A 17,673-nucleotide genomic window follows, 5' to 3' on the forward strand; every position below is an offset into this window, starting at 1 on the left:
CGGATGTCTCTTGTGGAATATGCTGCTTTAACAGTTTCCGTAGCAACTTCTTCCTTTTTGGTTTGACTGCGAAGACATAAGCTGTGACAAACCTTCAGTTACAGTTAGAATCATACAGCTTTGCTTTGAGATATTCTCATGCTGTACACTGAAAGAAATGAAAGGTTGAGTTTACTTAACCAAATGATGTCAACTGGTTCCACTTAACAGCTGAAATTTAATGCATAATATGTAGATCACTCTATACATTCAAAGTTACACTGAGCAGTTTCCTACTCCTCTGCCCTACTGGTTGAAAGCGGAATTACAGCAGTTATAAATAACTGCTGCAGCCTGCTGTAGCTAGCACTAACAACAAGCTAGCACTAACATGAGCCCACTAATACTAAAATAAACCACACAGTTAAAAGATTCACACTGTTGGACAAAATTATTATTACTTACAAGTCCAGTAGCAACACAGCCAGGTCACCGTCAGTCCGTTATTTTGTAGCCTCATTTAGCTCCCTCAAACAAGTGTAGGCCACGCCGATGTTCACTCCGGTTTTGGCCCTTTGCTTCACCTCCTCGCTTACTTTTACTTCCAGGCTCCGCCATGATGCAAACAAAAAAGCAAACTTCTTCTTTTTCTTCTGCTTGCGCTTGACAATTGTCAATCTGATAAACTAACTAGAATATCAGCTAAAAGCTGTAACACAGGTAAAGAGCGCCCCCTAGGACATCTGCTCACTCCACAAGACTCCTAACCCCAAAATTCCACTATCTCCGCTCCGCCCCCGCGTTCCGCTGCCGCTCGCTTCCGAACTCAAATTATACTGTACCCGCTCTACAACGGCTCCGCTCTGCGGAGACCTGAGGTGCGTTAACAGACATGCGCAGGATTTTCGAGATCTTGCGATACAGTCCGAGCAATAAACTCGCAAGTTAGATCCAAACACCCGTTGTGTGGGAGAAGCATAGACACAAACTGTTTCATTTGTGTTGAGAGATCAGCAGTGTTTGGATCAACAAAGGGTGACTACTTTGATAATAGAAACTGTATTTATGGCTTATTTTTGTGCATTTAAAGTTCAACCGCCATTGATGGTCGTTAAAAGTTGTTAAACCTGTGCATATGAAACAAAAAACGCTTTCTGTTTATCGATTTATTGTGAAATAACGGAAGTTGTGCTTGCTCCCTTTCCTGTTGGGCAGTTGTGATTTCTGTCCATTGACTGCGGAGGTGCTCCGGTGTCCGGCAAAAATAGAATCAATCCTATTTTTGTCGGATGGTGGAACGGCGGGCGGCCGCAGTAGTGGAACAGCTCGACTACAACGGGACCATTTTTGCTGCGGAGTTCGTGCTGGAGCGGAGTGGAGATAGTGGAATTTAAGTCCAGTTTTCGGCCAGTAGACGGCTGCAGAGCCAAGCGGGGTGCAGCAGTGGCACCCATCAATTATGGAACTGGTCAACTTTCTGCTCAACAATCACTGAGATCAACTTTGAAGCTCTAGCTGGAAGCTTAAAAACTGTTTAGTGTTACTTAAAGCAACTAGGTTTAGTGGAACCAGTTGACATAACTTGGTTATGTAAACTCAACCTTTTATTTCTTACAGTATAAAAGTTTCTTAATAATACAAGTTTTTAAATTAAAATAAAAACAGGAGTAGAAGCTAATCAGTCCTGTTTAGCCTTGCCAGTACAAAAGACCAGAACAGCTTTCAAACATAAACGTCCAAATAACTGATAACAAAAATGCAAGATGGCAACCATACATATTTAAAGCTTGTTTTAAATTAAATGTTCTATTAAAAAAAACTTTGTAATGAAAATGTAAATGTAAAACAGCGTTCCAAGGGTCACCAAAAAACCGACTGTGGCAAAGGAAATGTGTTTTTTCCAGGCTTCTCTGAATGCAACAACTAAAATTTCACCAGTCACATAAATTACAATCAGACAGTTTGTATTCATTGCTGCTTCAACACTCTAGCCATGATTTACTGTTTTTTTCCAGTATAAACTTGTATAAAGTTCACATTTAAATATCTCTAGTTGTTATTTTTGTAATAGTTTCAAAATGGTAGAATCGTGTTCATTATTTGGACTTGTGTTGGAATATGGAATGCTCTAAATATTCTGTTGTCTTGGCTGTTTTAGATTTTAGTCTTTTTTTTTAATTTCCCCTGCTTGATAGGTCTAATAATTTTATTATCAATTTGCATAAAAAATACACAATTCTTTCTAGATTTATGTAAGTTAGTCAGAGAAGACTCCTAAAATGGCTTTCTGAAGTTTGGAGATGGTTGGTTCTCCACAAAAGTCCCTTTGCATTTACATGGAACCACTTGTCATGTAACCACATTGGAACTAAATGAACATTTGTGTTCTAATACTGTTGTGCAGTAGCTGCCTGCAGCCATAAAGATTTTGTTTTAGGTTTTTGAAATGTCTCGACAAGCCCACATGGCTACCACAACCAACATGCACATTTCATTTTGGCTTTAACTGCAAACCTGTTAATGAGCTAATGGAAATGACAAAGTTACTGCAAAAGTTCTGTTCTGTTAATTTTCCTTTTATGTCACTGCAACACCACCATCCCTGTTTTCACCGTTTAAAATGTAAAATCCTGCAGTGAAATTGCCATGTTTCCTATGGCATACATGGAAACCCAGAGTTAGGATGCAGAAGTACAACTCTGAGACATATCCAAGCTCACTGCCACTAAATCTGTAAAATAAGAATCTTTTATAATCCTTTAGAATGTTTGGTTGCATATGCATGGTTATTGTACCATCTTACAGTCAAATGATTGTTAAAGACAAAGCCAGGTTATGCATGTGTTTATATTTTTGATGAAGCACAAGCACACTCACAAATGTGGGATTTCTTCCTTTCAGCTGGAACAAGAGTTTCTTCTGCCAACTGTAGACATCTTTGGAATAAACCATAACTGGATTGAACTGGATCATTCACAGAAATTGATGAATATGTCTATTTACAAAAATAGAGGAACGTTGAAGCAATTTGATTTATTAAAACATGAATTTAATTTGTTTTTCATAGTTGACAATTATATTTGCAGTGCAGTTTTCTCTGAAGTAAATCTAATCCAGCAATAACATCATTAACTACTATGGGATAAAAACATAATAAGTGGTCACAGAGCCAACGTAAAATCATCTTAATTCTGTAAAGCAATGTTGAAAAATGTGCCTCAATACACCTCAATGCTTCCAGCTTGCTGAATGTAACAAATGCCCTCTTTTCTGTATGGCTATATATTTTGCTTGAATATTGTCATTATTGATGTATTTCTACGTGAAATTGGCACATTTATGTGGCTCCTCTTTTCACTTGTAGCCTACTCATGCTTTCAATGAGACAGCTTTATATTTGAAAAATAATCTGTGCGCTTTTTGATCTTCAATATTGAATAATTGTATCACTTTTTGGAGTGTTGGCTTTTGCTGGAAAATAATAATAATAATAAAAAAAAAGAAATTTCAAACCAAAATCTTTCTTGACCATTTGTGACACATTTACCGTAATAACAGGATAAAAGCCTTGCGCCCTTCTTTTTGTGTTTACGGTAACCAGTAATGAAATCCCACCCTGTGATTGGATGAGCGGCCAACGTCTTCTGCAGCTCTTCTCTGATCGTCACTGACACTCCGTTGGCTGCATTTGTAGCGGCTGAAGCTGCTGTACCAGGACACTCCAGACCTCAAAAATATTTACACCGTGGACATTTTGAAGAAAAATGCTCACTAAACAGTAAGCTGTCCAACAGAACATCCGCTTTGTCACATTTTAAAGCAGGTAAATCGAGCCGGTATGTTACAAAACAGATCCGAGAAGTTCCTTCTTCTTCTTCTTCTTCTTTTTAGCGAGGTGGGGGATCCGCTTGATAAACAACACGAAGCAAAGCCCTCAGGATAAACTTTAGAGTTGGATTGCTCTTTGTTTATTTGTTACAAACATAGAAATCGCGGTCTTTTATGTTGCTGACACAAGGTGCAGCCTGGAGATGTTCAAATAACACTAGCGAGTTGTTAGCTTGTAGCACCTGTTAGCAACGTTTTTGCTTTAATGGTTGTATCTGTTAAGTTACTTTACTAATTTAACGACTCGGATGTTTAAAAAATGAACATTGTGTGCGCGAATTTCCTTGCTCTTTGCATTAAAAACATTCCCTTTACGCCTTTACTTGCAATTAGTAGGATGAGATGACGGTTAAGAAGCATTGTAGCCAATCATCTTGGTTTTATAAGTAACTAATCAAGCCATCGCGAGAAGATAAAACTTGAGAGAACAAAGGCTTTATGGTTCACGAATATTGGCAGGTTGTTGAATATCCAAGTTTCACAGACAGGTCACCTGGGAGAGACAACACGTGTCCTTAAAAACTAAATTATCAGTACAGTTCAGGTTTGTAGTGTGAAACTGGTAGCATAGTGAACTAGACCAAATTCTTGCTTTGCAAAGTTTATATATTCACACATATCGGATGGCTTGCCAGGCTATGAAACTGGAGCTTGTTGCTTGTCAGGTGCGTAAGATAAATCATTGTTAAAATTGTTTATCTGCCATCAGGGGGTGTTGAACTGAAATTGGCGATGAATGGTAATTTTAAAAAATAGTGAACCATTGCTAGTGCATTAAAAAAATCCATCAAATTCTAAATCTGAGCAAGAAGCACCAAATATCTTGAAGTGAGATTCACCAATTGCTGCTTTCACTTTTTAAAGCAGCAGCTACAGGGAGTGTTTTAAAAGCTGCTTGTGTTGACAAGTTTTGCAACATTGCTTGCAGCAGCATTTCATGGAGAGTGATGGTTGTTTGTGTCCATGAGTGTTTGTCTCTGACAAAGGTCTCACCTGCTTCATAGCCTATGACTTTTGCAACACTTTCGCATTGATCATCTGCTGATAAGATGGCGACTTATCAAGTTGGGTTTTACAATTTAGCTGGAGTTTAGTATTGACTGTCTTCTTTTGTGAAAGTGGGTTTTTGTCTATTTTTGACAGAGAGTCACTTTAACTGGCCTCTTTCTGCATTCAGCACTACATAATGCAATTTGGATTGGCTCACTGGTCACATGCATGACACAACTCTTACAATTATACTTGTCCAGGCAATATAAGTATGAGGTGACTCTTAAGGTTAGTAAGTAGTAGTTGTAATTTAGACATTTATTTATTTAGTTTGGGATCTTTGGTGTTCTTCGTGCATCTGGATTATGAGACTGGTTTTTAGTGTTTTGTTTTTCTTGGAACTATGAACTTGAAAACAGTCAATCTTGAATCTTTTCTGTGTTTTGTGTCTGACATCATAAACATTGTTGCTCTGTGATTCTCAATTAAAATGATGGTTATTCCAAAAGACAAATAATGAAACATTTTAAGCAGCTGATCACATGCCTTCTTTTTCTTCTTTTTTAATGCAGAAATCTTTCATCAGTAGAAGCTCCAGACCAGCAACAATCCACAATGTTATCCAAGTTAAGGACTGCCAGGTCCCTGGCTCCATGTGTGTCTGTTATCAGATTGGCTCACACTAAAGAAAAGGGGAAGCCACTCATGCTTAATCCTCACACTAACAAGGTAGGATGGCTGCTGATGATGCATCCATGTGTTGGTTATTAAAAACGGACATCAGAGTTTTGCTGTGTTGCATGCTTCATGGTTTAGAGTCTAGCCCTGTGATGCTTGAATTATGAAATCTTCAACCATGATTTTTTAAACAATTTTTTCATTCGTCTTTAGGTGTGAATGATACGAATTTCAACAAATATTTTTTGTAAAATTTTATAATTTACAAATAATTTATTACATGTCTACTTCAGTTGGCAGCGTGCATTCTGAACATGAAATATGTTGGCTTGGCTTACTGAAGTCCAAATGGAGGGGCTCAAATGCAATAAAGTCTTCAACAGCTGTGCTTAATAGCAAAAACAAATAAATAACAATTTTGAGTACCTGTCCACTGTAGTGACCATTATGCATCAAAGGGTTAAACTAACACTGATATGGTTTTGACCAGTTTGCAGTTTTTTGCATAACTTTGCAGAAAATGATTGCAAAGTTAAGCAAAAATAAATAAATAAATCAATGTTGTTTGACCACGGTGTTGAAAAGAAGAACTTCTAGTTAGAAACCAGATTAAATCAATAAGTCTGTTTAAAGTTTACCTTTTTTGTATTCAGCGCAGGTTCTTGTGGTGTGACTTTTGAGTTTGGATCTAACTTTAATGTGAACGCAGATTAAACATGTCTGCTTGCACCAGTAAACACCAAACTGTTTGCTAACTATACTCTGATGGAAAGTGTAGTTTTCAAACTGGAAGGAATTTTTACACTCGGTATTTGTAGCTTGAAGCTAAAACTGGTTGAGGTGACATGATCTTTCAACAGGCGTTAAGTTTAACCTATCCATAACTAAACTTGTTGTGGTAAATATAGACTAGACAACATGCATGTGAACTGGTCACGGGCCAGCCGCCAACTGGGTCTGTGTACATGGCAACCATCCGATTTTCCTTTGGTAATAAAAAAAAGGGGAAACGAGCCGTTTTGCCGATCACCAATCAAAAAAACGAAAGAATGTAAACGGAAGTCAACTCGTTTTTTGTTTTTCTATTTTCAACATAAAAAGGAAAACGGAAAACAAACTTTTTTTTGTTTTTCGATAGTGTATTTCAAGATGAAACGTTTAAAATCAGAATTTCTTTTTTTATTTCCAAAGGAAAATCGGTTGGCCGTCATGTACACGGACCCAACTGGTCCCATAGGCTTAACATCACCTATTGGTTTTCCTTGGAGTTTGAATCTGAACCGAGTTACTTGTAGTGGGACCTTTGTGCAGGACTGAGATGCAGCTTGATCACTAAAAACCTGTAAAGGTGATTAAGAGAAAATAGACGAATAAAGCATGAACCACTGTTAACATTTTCCTCCACTAAAGGTTTTGTTCTTAACATGGCATGTCAGTTTGAACCTGCATGAATGGATTTCAGATGTTTGCCCTAATGCTGAAGGGGGCTGAGTTGACTCAAATGCTGAATAAGCATGACTAAGCATTTTTTAGAGGAGCCCCAGCACACATCCCTTTTTTAAACAACATAATCAGCCCCTCCACCAGCCCCTCTCTCAATGGCTTACATATGTTATGCCCTTATTCAGACACGGCACTGTAACTCCTACATTTGTTTACACACACACACACACACACACACACACACACACACACACACACACACACACCCCTCCCCACTTTTAAGACTGTTCCTAAACACTGCTCGTCATTGGCTCCTTAAAACAACTCCTATTTTCAAGTATTTTATTGTTTTCCAACAGAATTCCTTTCATCTGGTTTCTCTCATTTCCCAGCTTTTGCTCAGTACTGTAAAGAATCACTAGGTTAACACTAATAAACCCACTTATACAGCAGCGCCCTCTAGTGACAAAGTGGAATACAAATGTTCAACAGGCATTAAGAATTTTTTTCTTTTTTAGAAAGCTTGAATGTTTTTTTTATATTTAGTTAATAAATCTGCAGCCAACGTGATGCAGAGGAATTAATTAAAACTGAAATATTCTGGTCTATAATCTGTTGGAGTTCAGTATTTTATTAATATTTGATGTAGTTTTTCCCTCTAGCATAGATGCTATTGGATAGATTTTAAAATTCTAGTGTGTGTGTGTGTGTGTGTGTGTGTGTGTGTGTGTGTGTGTGTGTGTGTGTGTGTGTGTGTGTGTGTGTGTGTGTGTGTGTGTGTGTGTGTGTGTGTGCGTGCGCGCTTCTTCATAGGGCATGGCCTTCACACTGCAGGAGCGACAGATTTTGGGCATACATGGTCTCTTGCCTCCTAAGGTAGAAACTCAGGACATTCAGGCCATGCGCTTTCAGAAGAACCTCAAGAAGATGACTGATCCCTTACAGAAGTAAGGATGTATTTCTGTTAAATCACCAGAACATTTGTCTATTGATTCCCGATGTTCGTTGCTACAGGTTCATATATTTGATGGGCATTCAGGAGAGGAATGAAAGACTTTTCTATCGAGTGTTGATGGAAGACATAGAAGAACTGATGCCGATCGTCTACACTCCAACTGTAGGCCTGGCCTGCACACAGTATGGACACATATTTAGGAGACCCAAGTAAGCATTTCAACAAATGATCTCATGATGAGTTATTGTAATTAGGGATGCAAAGATGCCACATTTTCCAAACCAATACGATACCGAAACTTGGATCTGAGTACTCGCCGATACCAGTTACCGATACCGATACTTCTACCACACAAAAAAATGCAATGATTTGGAATACATATTTTATTTTCTTCTCTGCTTTCAACAGGAAAAGACTGTGAGGTAGATAAAAAGTAAAATATATGAATAGAAATCATCACAAAACTAAAATATTAGGTGAACAGAAATGACAAGTTACAGTGAAGCCATTTTCAAGCAACTGCATTGGTATCGGTTAACTTTTACTGATACCAGTATCAGTATCGTATTGGTATCTGCACCTATACCAGTATCGGTATCGGTGCATCCCTAATTGTAATTTAATAATAATCAGTTTCTTGCTTCTCCGTCCTACTGGTTGAAAGTGGAATTACAACTGTTGTAAACAACCCTTCCACAGCCTGCTGTAGGTAGCGCAAACATGAGCCAACTAATACTAAAATAAACCGAGAAGTAAAAAGATCCACACTGTTGGACAACATATTATTACTTACAAGTTCAGTAGCAACAAAACCAATGACTTCATAGCCTCCTTTAGCTCCCTCAAATGAGTGTAGGCTGTGTTCAGTCTGGTGTTAGCTCTTTGCTTCACCTCCAAAGACATAACTCTTCCTTTTACTGTCAGGTTCCGCCATGATACCAACATAAAAGCAAACTTCTTTTTTTTGTGTGTTTTTTATTGATAGTCGGCAAACAGAAAAAGCTAACTGCTAGCCTTTATATTAGCTACCGTCAGAGTAAACAGTTAAGAGCCTTTGAACAAATAAAGAGCACCCCCTGAGACACCTACACACTCCAGAAAACTCTTAAAGAGGGACTGCACACCATCAGAAAACATAACTCCACCCCTAGTCAAGATTTGAAAAATGCCATGAAAGTGAGCGTTGTCAGCAGGCACAGAGTGGTATGGCCAAGTGTGGGGAATTTCCATCCCACAGGCAGAGTCTTGGGGCTAACAAAAGCCAACCCCAGCCCTCCGCCTTACACCCAGAGCAACTCCAGCAAAGGAGAGTGTCCAACCCCTCTCAAGGACTTGGGTTCCAGAGCCAATGCTATGTGTCGAGGTGACTCCGACTAAATCTAGCCGGTACCGCTCAACCTCTGCCACAAGCTCCTGCTCCTTCCCCGCCAGAGAGGTGACGTTCTATGTCCCAAAAACCAATTTTCTTGTCCGGGGATCGGACCGCCAAGGCTCCCGCCTCGGTCTGCCACCCAATCTACACTGCACCGGGCCCTTCATGTTACTCCTGCAGGTGGTGGGTCCACAGTTGGATGAGCCCATGTATCTGGTTAGGGCTGGGCCCGGCCGGGCCCCATGGGCGAAAGCCTGGCCACCAGGCGCTCGCTCACGGGCCCCAACCCCAGGCCTGGCTCCAGGGTGGGTTCCCGGTAACCCTCTGGGCCGGGTACTCCGACTCTTTGAATTTACTTCCATGAAAGATCCTGTGAACCGTTATTTGTCTCACCCTTCACCTAAGACCAATTTTTCATGGGAGACCCTACCAGGGGCACAAAGTGCCCCAGACAACATAGCTCCTAGAACAAGGGTCGGCAACCTGTTCCCATCAAAGAGCCATTATTGCCCGTTTCCCACAGTAAAGAAAACACTGGGAGCCACAACAGCTGCGGCGTTGTGGGCGGGGCCTACCCTCAGACATCTGAGAGCTGCTTTAACCAATCACAACAGGTGACAGCAGCCAGTACCGGTCGCTCGTGTACGTCAAAGTTATCTTTCATAAGACGATAATCAATAAAATGATTTATATAAAATGGATCCAGAAGTTGTAGCCCGTCTCTGCCGACAATATTTTGTTCAGAATACAAATCCAGGCTCTGTCACGTTTGATTGTTGTAATTAAACTTTGTAGGTGGGGAAGGTCAGAAAAGGATCCGATCAATTTGTTTTTCCCTCATTTACAGTGACGGAGATATGGCTCTGGTGTTAATCAAGTTAAATTATATCTCTTTGCAACAATTTACACTAGAAAACAGAACAGTTAAAAGCAGGGCTTGTGTTTTTTGACCGGATAGTTCCCGTATTTGACCGTTTATTTTGACGGAGAAAGAATAGAAAGAATTACCCCGACGCATGCAGACGAACTGACATTTTATTTGTTTCGCAAATCGCATATGTAGCTAAATCACTCAAGAAAACATTCCCATCTGAACATCTGAGCTGGACACTGCTCAGCGCAGCTCACCGTCAGCGCGTACGTACGGTGCACAGCAAGTGGAAGATGTGGAGAGGGGCTTGGAGCGCGTCGAAAAATCAGAACGCATTCAGGAAGATTCCTCCGACTGAAGCGAGACTTGTCACTTAGAAAATGTTCCCTGATGATGAAACTTTGACTGAATAGTGCTTGTTTCTGTCTCCAATGTGGCGTCTGAGGAGAGTCCCAGAATCTCACATCGTCTTCAGCTAATAAAGCGCCTATGATTACCACAAGCGTGACGCGTCAACCCGGTCTCACAGTCAGACCGGGTTGGACCTGTTCAGGTTTACACAGACAATCTTTACATTTAGAATTGGCATACAGATGTAAAATTAATGCAGTAAAATATAAAGCATTTTATTTAAATTTCCAGTCATTATTTTACAAACACAGAGAGCCGCATCAGATGGATGGAAGAGCCGCATGCAGCTCCAGAGCCGCGGGTTGCCGACCCCCGTCCTAGGATCATTAGGGCACTCAAACTCCTCCACCACGATAAGGTGACGGTTCAAGGAGGAGCTGTGCCCCGGCATTCTTCAAATATCCAAAAGATGCCCATACTTCCATCTTTGTCTTCTTTGAGACATAGTAAATGTCCTGAGCGCTGCCGTCTCCTCCTTTGGCCATTATTTCAGCTTTAGCTTCAAGAAAGTTTTGGTTGTAAACAACAAAGTGCGCATGTGCCGCCGGCAACTTTAGCAGATGATACGGTGGCTGGTAAGGGTCACCGCGCCTACACCGCAGCCACGTTAATCCACCGAGATATATTTTTTAAAAAACCAGACGGTTATTATTATTCTCAACTTTTTTTACCGGGGTTTACCGCTACACCGGTTACCATGACAACCCTAATTTGTAAAGACCCATTTATACAGTTTATAAGCAAAAATAAGTTATTTGGGGGTTTACTCCTTCTGGTCATCAGAGAGCTGCACAGTGCTGTCCAAGGTGAAGTCGGTAAAGTTTCTGCCTACACAATCATTGAAACCCACTTTTAAATGAATAGCTTAAAGTGTAAAAATACTGTTTAGTGTTACTTTAGTAAGCATTTTGATCACATTAAAAATATTTGGTGTAAAGGAGAGTCATTAAAACACAAAAATAACAAAAGTTACTTTGTTTCAGAGGATTATTCATCTCCATTCTGGACAGAGGACATATTCGCTCCATCCTGGACAACTGGCCAGAGACTAATGTTGCAGTAAGTTCATCAGAAAACATTATCACAGCAAGAAAGGTATTACATTTAGCAAATAAAATTGTATGAAAGATACAAAGAGAGGATTTAATCTTTTTTAAACTCCAAACAGGAATTTCTATCTATATAGAAAGTAACGTAATTAGAACTATTGCAGGAAGATGTTTTAATTGACTCATTTCCATCGACATTCCCATAGCAACAACAGATTATTGAGTTGATGTACTTCTTTTCTCTCGTTTTGTTTCCATAAAGGCAGTGGTGGTAACTGACGGAGAACGGATCTTAGGCTTAGGGGACCTGGGCTGTTATGGGATGGCGATACCTGTTGGAAAACTTTGCCTGTACACCGCCTGTGCCGGCATTAGGCCTGAGAAATGCCTGCCCGTGATGATAGATGTTGGTACAGACAATGAGGTAAGTCAGATGTGTACATTTGCTCCATTCTCTAAGTGTTCTGGTGAAAGAAGAGTACACAAGTTGACTGTCTGTGCTCTTTCTCCCATCAGACCCTCCTGAAGGACCCATTCTACATGGGCCTGTATCAGAAACGGGACCGCTCTCAGGCGTATGATGATCTGATTGATGAGTTTATGGAAGCTGTGGTCAAGAAGTATGGACAGGACACCCTGATTCAGTTTGAGGACTTTGGGAATCACAATGCTTTCCGCTTCCTTCGGAAGTACAGGGAGAAATACTGCACATTCAATGATGACATTCAAGGTTTTAAACATACCCTACTTTAAACCATTAACACGCTGGACTTCTACTTACCTCCTTCACCATTTACACGTTTTTTTTCCAGCCTTTAAATCACATTTCAGCTTATTCAGTTGCATCTTTTTTTGTAAACAAACCGTCAAAGGAATAATTTTTTAAGCAGACAAATCTTTTGTTTTTACTTTATCACAGCCAATATGAGCGAGGATGATGATATTTACAGGCAGTGCTGCAAGCTATATGTGCAAGCAAACACCATTGCACGGAAGTTCAGCTGTTGTTCCACACCTGTTAAAATTATTTAAAGCATACTGCACACCACTATATACTACACATCTGGTCATTCTATAAAAAGTCTAGCTTGCACAGGTTACAAGTGGCATACAATGATGCAATGAGAATCCTCAAAATTCCCAGGGGAGGCAGTGCTTGTCAAATGTTTGTTTCGGTGACAGTGTGCACATTTAATAGCCTAGTGAACTAGACCAAATTCTTGCTTTGCAAAGTTTGGTCTAGGCATGCTCCATTGGAACCTCAGCAGCTCCTACCAGGACTCTGGCTAGCCAATCACAGCTCTCTAGAGGGGTTTCAAACACATAAAGAGCTGTGATTGGTCCACAATGGTGGGCCAGTCATAGTGCTCTATCTGCTTAGTGAACAAATCACAGAGCTTTATCCGCTTTGTGGGCCAATCAGGGCACTCTATATGCCTGGTGGGTGGGATGATGCAACAGAGTGAAACAAGACTATGTCACATTCATTGTCCAGTGGAATGCGGAGATCATTTGAAAGACAACGGTAGAACCCGCCCCACAACCGAGAGCCGTCAATGGAGCATGGCCAGACTAAATAATACATTTAGGCTACACATTTAAGGCACTTCTAAGAAATTTAATGTTCAAGTTAATGAGACGGCTGGAAGAATCTTCCAATAGTTTTATAGTTGCACTCTCAAATCTCACTGTGAGCTGCTCTCGTTGTATGTCTAGGCTGAGAATGCACTGGTTAAAATGTTTGGGTGGATTTATCTCAACTAGTTTTGTTGTCCCTTACCCCCGCTGCAGTCAAATCCTGTGATTTTATATAGGCTTTTACTGGTGTTAATGTTAGTTGGTATCCTATCTTGTGTTTTTCTTGTATGTTTTTCTTTTATCTGTATGTTTCTTCTAAAATGGACTTTAAGTCTGGCAATGAATGTATCATTATTTTAACCTGATGTTTACCTCAACATGTTTCCAGGCACTGCATCTGTAGCACTTGCTGGTCTGTTAGCGGCTCAAAGAGCCACTGGTAAACCCATCACCGAACATCGTGTGCTTTTCCTGGGAGCTGGAGAGGTAAGCTGACACTTAATCCACTTAAAACTCGAGAGTCCTACTGCCCCCTATTGGCTGGAGCTGGATGAAGAAGTTTCACGTAAACAAAGCAAAAGTTTTTAGATACTCTTGTCTTTTTAGGCAGCTCTTGGAATCGCCAATCTGATTGTGATGGCCATGATGGAGTCTGGGACAACTCAAGCAGCCGCCAGAGAGAAGATCTGGATGTACGACGCCCACGGATTACTTGTAAAGGTGTGTGTGTGTGTGTGTGTGTGTGTGTGTGTGTGTGTGTGTGTGTGTGTGTGTGTGTGTGTGTGTGTGTGTGTGTGTGTGTGTGTGTGTGTGTGTGTGTGTGTGTGTGTGTGTGTGTGTGTGTGTGTGTGTGTGAGTGTGTGAGTGTGTGTGTGTGTGTGTGTGTGTGTCATAGGTACACTGCAAAAACTTATTTGTGCAGACGTTTTATTTACTTCCTTTTTCTGTAACTTTAGGGCAGAAAACAGGAAATGGACACCAACCAGGACGCATTTGTCCATGACAGTCCGGGGGATGTACAAAGCTTCTTAGATGCAGTCAACACCATCAAACCTACAGCTATTATTGGTGATGGAGATATGCATTTTTATATTTTATTCAGTCTTTTTTTATTATTATACATGTCCTAACAGCAATCCCTTACCAAACAGAAGCTGACAATCCAATTTGTTTCTTTTCTTCTTCAAGGTGTGGCTGGAGCTGGACGTCTCTTTACTCATGATGTCATCAAGGCCATGGGAGCTCAAAACGAGCGACCGATTATCTTTGCTCTGAGTAACCCAACAAATAAGGCAGAGTGCACAGCAGAGGACGCCTACACGCTAACTGATGTACACGTGCTTCTTCTGGTTTTTGACTAACTTTAGTTTTTTCTTGTTTTTAAACTCAATTTCAGTCTGTTTTGTCCTGTATGAAAGGGTCGGTGTCTGTTTGCCAGCGGTAGTCCATTTGGTCCTGTTACTCTTGGTGATGGGCGGGTTTTCAAACCAGGACAAGGGAACAATGCCTACGTATTTCCAGGTAAAATAAAAAAGAATAAACTGGAAACATTCCATGAACATACAACCTACATCCTCGCAAATGTGTTTATTATAGTTTTATGTTTCAGGTGTGGCCCTGGCTGTGATTCTGAGTGGAGTGAGACACATCAGTGATACCGTTTTCTTAGAGGCTGCTAAAGTATGATTTAGATCTCTGATGACTACTTCCCATATGCTAAAGCTCTTCTGTAACTCCTACTCATCCCATTTCCCTTTCTTTGCTCACTGCCTTGTGTTCCTATGCTAACCTTTTTTTTAACCTTTTCCTTCTCTGTAGATTCTGGCTTTATAGCTTTTAAATGAAGTCCTTTTAAAAGGCTGATCCATCTGTGCTCTCCCTTCTTTTGCTGAGCTACAGTTAAAGCTACAATGGCAAATCTGCAAAAAAAGCTAGCTTAAAACATATTTTCATGCCTCTTAACGCGTTAACTGCCAATGACGACTAAAGTCATCATTTGCATTTTTGCACTGGACGGACGTCGGACGAGCCCCCGCACCATGAGAACAAACATCTCAGCTCTAAAGTCGATCTTCATCCACGTACGTCACACGTCACGTGATCAGGAAGCAGAAAATCCATGTGTAAGGAGATCGTTTTGGGCCGCTGCTGTAAAATTAGTGAGGCGCGAACCGGAAAAGCCTCTGTCGATAACAATTTGACAACGGTTTTTGAAAGAACAGATGACGCTTGAAACGTGCGGATTCTTCTTGATGTAAGCGGATAGTCTACTCTTTGTTTTGGTAATTTTGGCGTTGACATCATAGAGCACCACGTTCTGTGACTCTTGAAAAAACAGTGAAAACGCTGGCAGCGAAGGGCTTTTCTCATCAGGAAACAGCTGGCAGTGAATAAGTTAACAGTGTTCTAACATATAGATATAGCTATGAATATTTGTGGAGATTTTAAAAAGACATAAAAATATAATTAAGTGGTTCTCTTGCATTTGTCTAAAAATCTCTTCCAATAACGCGGCTCAGTCCGAAACCAATGATTGGACCATTTGGTCGTATGTCTGTCTGAACCACCACACTTTCCTCGGTCCTGCCCTCGTTACACGCTCACGCATTTAGCAACAGAACACCACTGGTGTGAGAGGCTCTCCGCTCGATGATGACCTAACCCATAACAGCCGGCTGCTACCACTTTAACTTTAGGACAAACTACCAGAGTCCCAAAGGGAGAAACACTTTTTGAAGTCGTAGAAAACAAAATATGTTTGAATTTAGAAAATGGTGACTGGTGTTTAGCACTATCTCGCTTGCTGTGGGAATGCGAGTTCCATAATTGGGGGCGTGGCCTAAGGATGACAGCCGGTGGGAGGGGTAAGAGTTCTGTGACTGTGTTTGTGTTTAATAGCTAGCCTGTTTAGTAGATTTGCCGCTTTAAAGCAGCTTTAAAGAGCAAGTCACTCCAAATTAACATTTTTCTGCTGATAAACTATATAAATGAGTGTGTGTGATCGTGCTGTAGACACGTGTCGTCAACAATTCGGCATTTTAGTTCATCTTGGTTAAAATTTAAGTATTCGGCCTAAAACTGTAAGTGATGCACCGTCGTCAGGTAAAAACTCAGCACTGTATTTGAATTTAAATCTGCCATCGCTATTGGCTAAGAGGTACACTATGATGTTAGATGGTACATTATGATGTCACAATGTCGTGAGTGTGTGTATTTGTTAGCTGCTCCACCCTTTTGGTCTGCTGGGCAACAGTATTTTTTGCATTTTTCAAACAGGAAGTGGGAGTTGAGTAAGAATCTGGTCGGGGTGACTTGCTCTTTAACTCTGATCATGTTCAGTATTTAAAACTGCAACTTTATTGTTTTTTTTTTTAACTATTTTATTTTTCTTGCAGTCTCTTGCTGAGCAGCTGACCGATAATGAACTCAAAGAGGGCAGACTCTATCCTCCCCTCTCCAACATCAGAGAGGTCTCTCTTCAGATCGCTGTCAAGGTACGTCTACTACAGTCCTGTACTTTGTAGAAAAAACATTAAGGGTTTGAAACATTTGTCCATGCTGATACATTTCTTCTTCCCTGCAGGTGATGCAGTATGTTTATGCTAAAGGCATGGCGTTCCGCTACCCTGAGCCGATGGACAAGAATGGTTTTGTACGCGCTACTGTGTGGAACACTAACTACGAGTCCTTCCTGCCTGATACCTACGACTGGCCTGGTGTCAGCTTTAAGCCCAAAACCAGCTAAATGTGTCAAAATGGACCTCTGTTTCTTTTTGTTTTTCCACCCTTATTTTGATCACTGTGATCTCGGTGTAATTGTGCACCAAAGCACATTGAAAAGATCTCTGAAAATGAAGGGTGGAATGCAACACTTGAAAGAGAGGACCAGCGTGGTGACAATAGCCATTTTCTCCATGTTACTTTGCTTTTACGTTAGGAATAAGTAACAGATCTTGATTGCCCCATAGTGGTGCAGAAGGGCGATGTGGAAAACTGGTTTTAGTGGTGAGATGAGGTGATTTGGCACATTAAAACTAAAAAGAATACTACTCTATAATGCATTTGCAGTGTTTTATATAAGTACTTGTGTTGCAAGTTGGCATTATGAACACATGCTGTAACTGTTCTTTTCTCAGTGGATTTTACCTGATCTTTGTGTCATTTCATGGGATTTTTTTTTATTACACCCTTGATATCAGAACATATTACACACAAACCACATTTTTACTCCTCCAGCCTACCTAGAAGCTGCTCAACCTGACTAAGGCTTACTTGGATAGCGAAGAAATTTCTACATTGCCCTTTCTCACATCCCAGGGTTCCACTAATCTAACTGGTGTGGAACACAACACAGGGCAAAGTTTAAAAACTCGGTTTTTGTCTGCAAAGTAGAGGAAAATCATTTTGTGACTGATAGAATAAATAAAGCAAGGATCTTAATATGTACCTCATACTGAAA

General features: G+C 40.5%; 1 protein-coding gene across 2 annotated transcripts; it reads left to right on the forward strand.

The window, feature by feature from the left end:
- Positions 1-3,616: 3,616 nt before the first annotated feature.
- Positions 3,617-17,266, forward strand: me2 (malic enzyme 2, NAD(+)-dependent, mitochondrial). 2 transcript variants are annotated; one of them, XM_054735465.2, is made up of 15 exons: positions 3,617-3,757; positions 5,430-5,586; positions 7,792-7,925; positions 7,993-8,142; positions 11,571-11,646; positions 11,899-12,060; positions 12,153-12,366; positions 13,603-13,700; positions 13,821-13,934; positions 14,171-14,282; positions 14,403-14,545; positions 14,633-14,735; positions 14,824-14,894; positions 16,610-16,708; positions 16,798-17,266. In XM_054735465.2, the coding sequence occupies exons 1-15, from the start codon at positions 3,744-3,746 to the stop codon at positions 16,957-16,959; spliced, it is 1,809 nt and encodes a 602-aa protein (XP_054591440.1). In that variant the 5' UTR covers positions 3,617-3,743; the 3' UTR covers positions 16,960-17,266. The 2 variants fall into 2 exon arrangements, with proteins under 2 accessions (XP_054591440.1, XP_054591441.1); XM_054735466.2 differs by having other exon boundaries at positions 3,646-3,802.
- Positions 17,267-17,673: the final 407 nt, after the last annotated feature.

Source organism: Nothobranchius furzeri, chromosome 17 (genome assembly GCF_043380555.1).
Source record: "Nothobranchius furzeri strain GRZ-AD chromosome 17, NfurGRZ-RIMD1, whole genome shotgun sequence".
Lineage (NCBI taxonomy): Eukaryota > Metazoa > Chordata > Actinopteri > Cyprinodontiformes > Nothobranchiidae > Nothobranchius > Nothobranchius furzeri.

Bases quoted from the DNA above. Each gene is read 5' to 3' on its own strand.
- me2 (XM_054735465.2), top strand. The intron at 8,143-11,570 runs GTAAGCATTTCA...ACTTTGTTTCAG, and splicing joins CACATATTTAGGAGACCCAA to AGGATTATTCATCTCCATTC. The intron at 12,061-12,152 runs GTAAGTCAGATG...TTCTCCCATCAG, and splicing joins ATGTTGGTACAGACAATGAG to ACCCTCCTGAAGGACCCATT.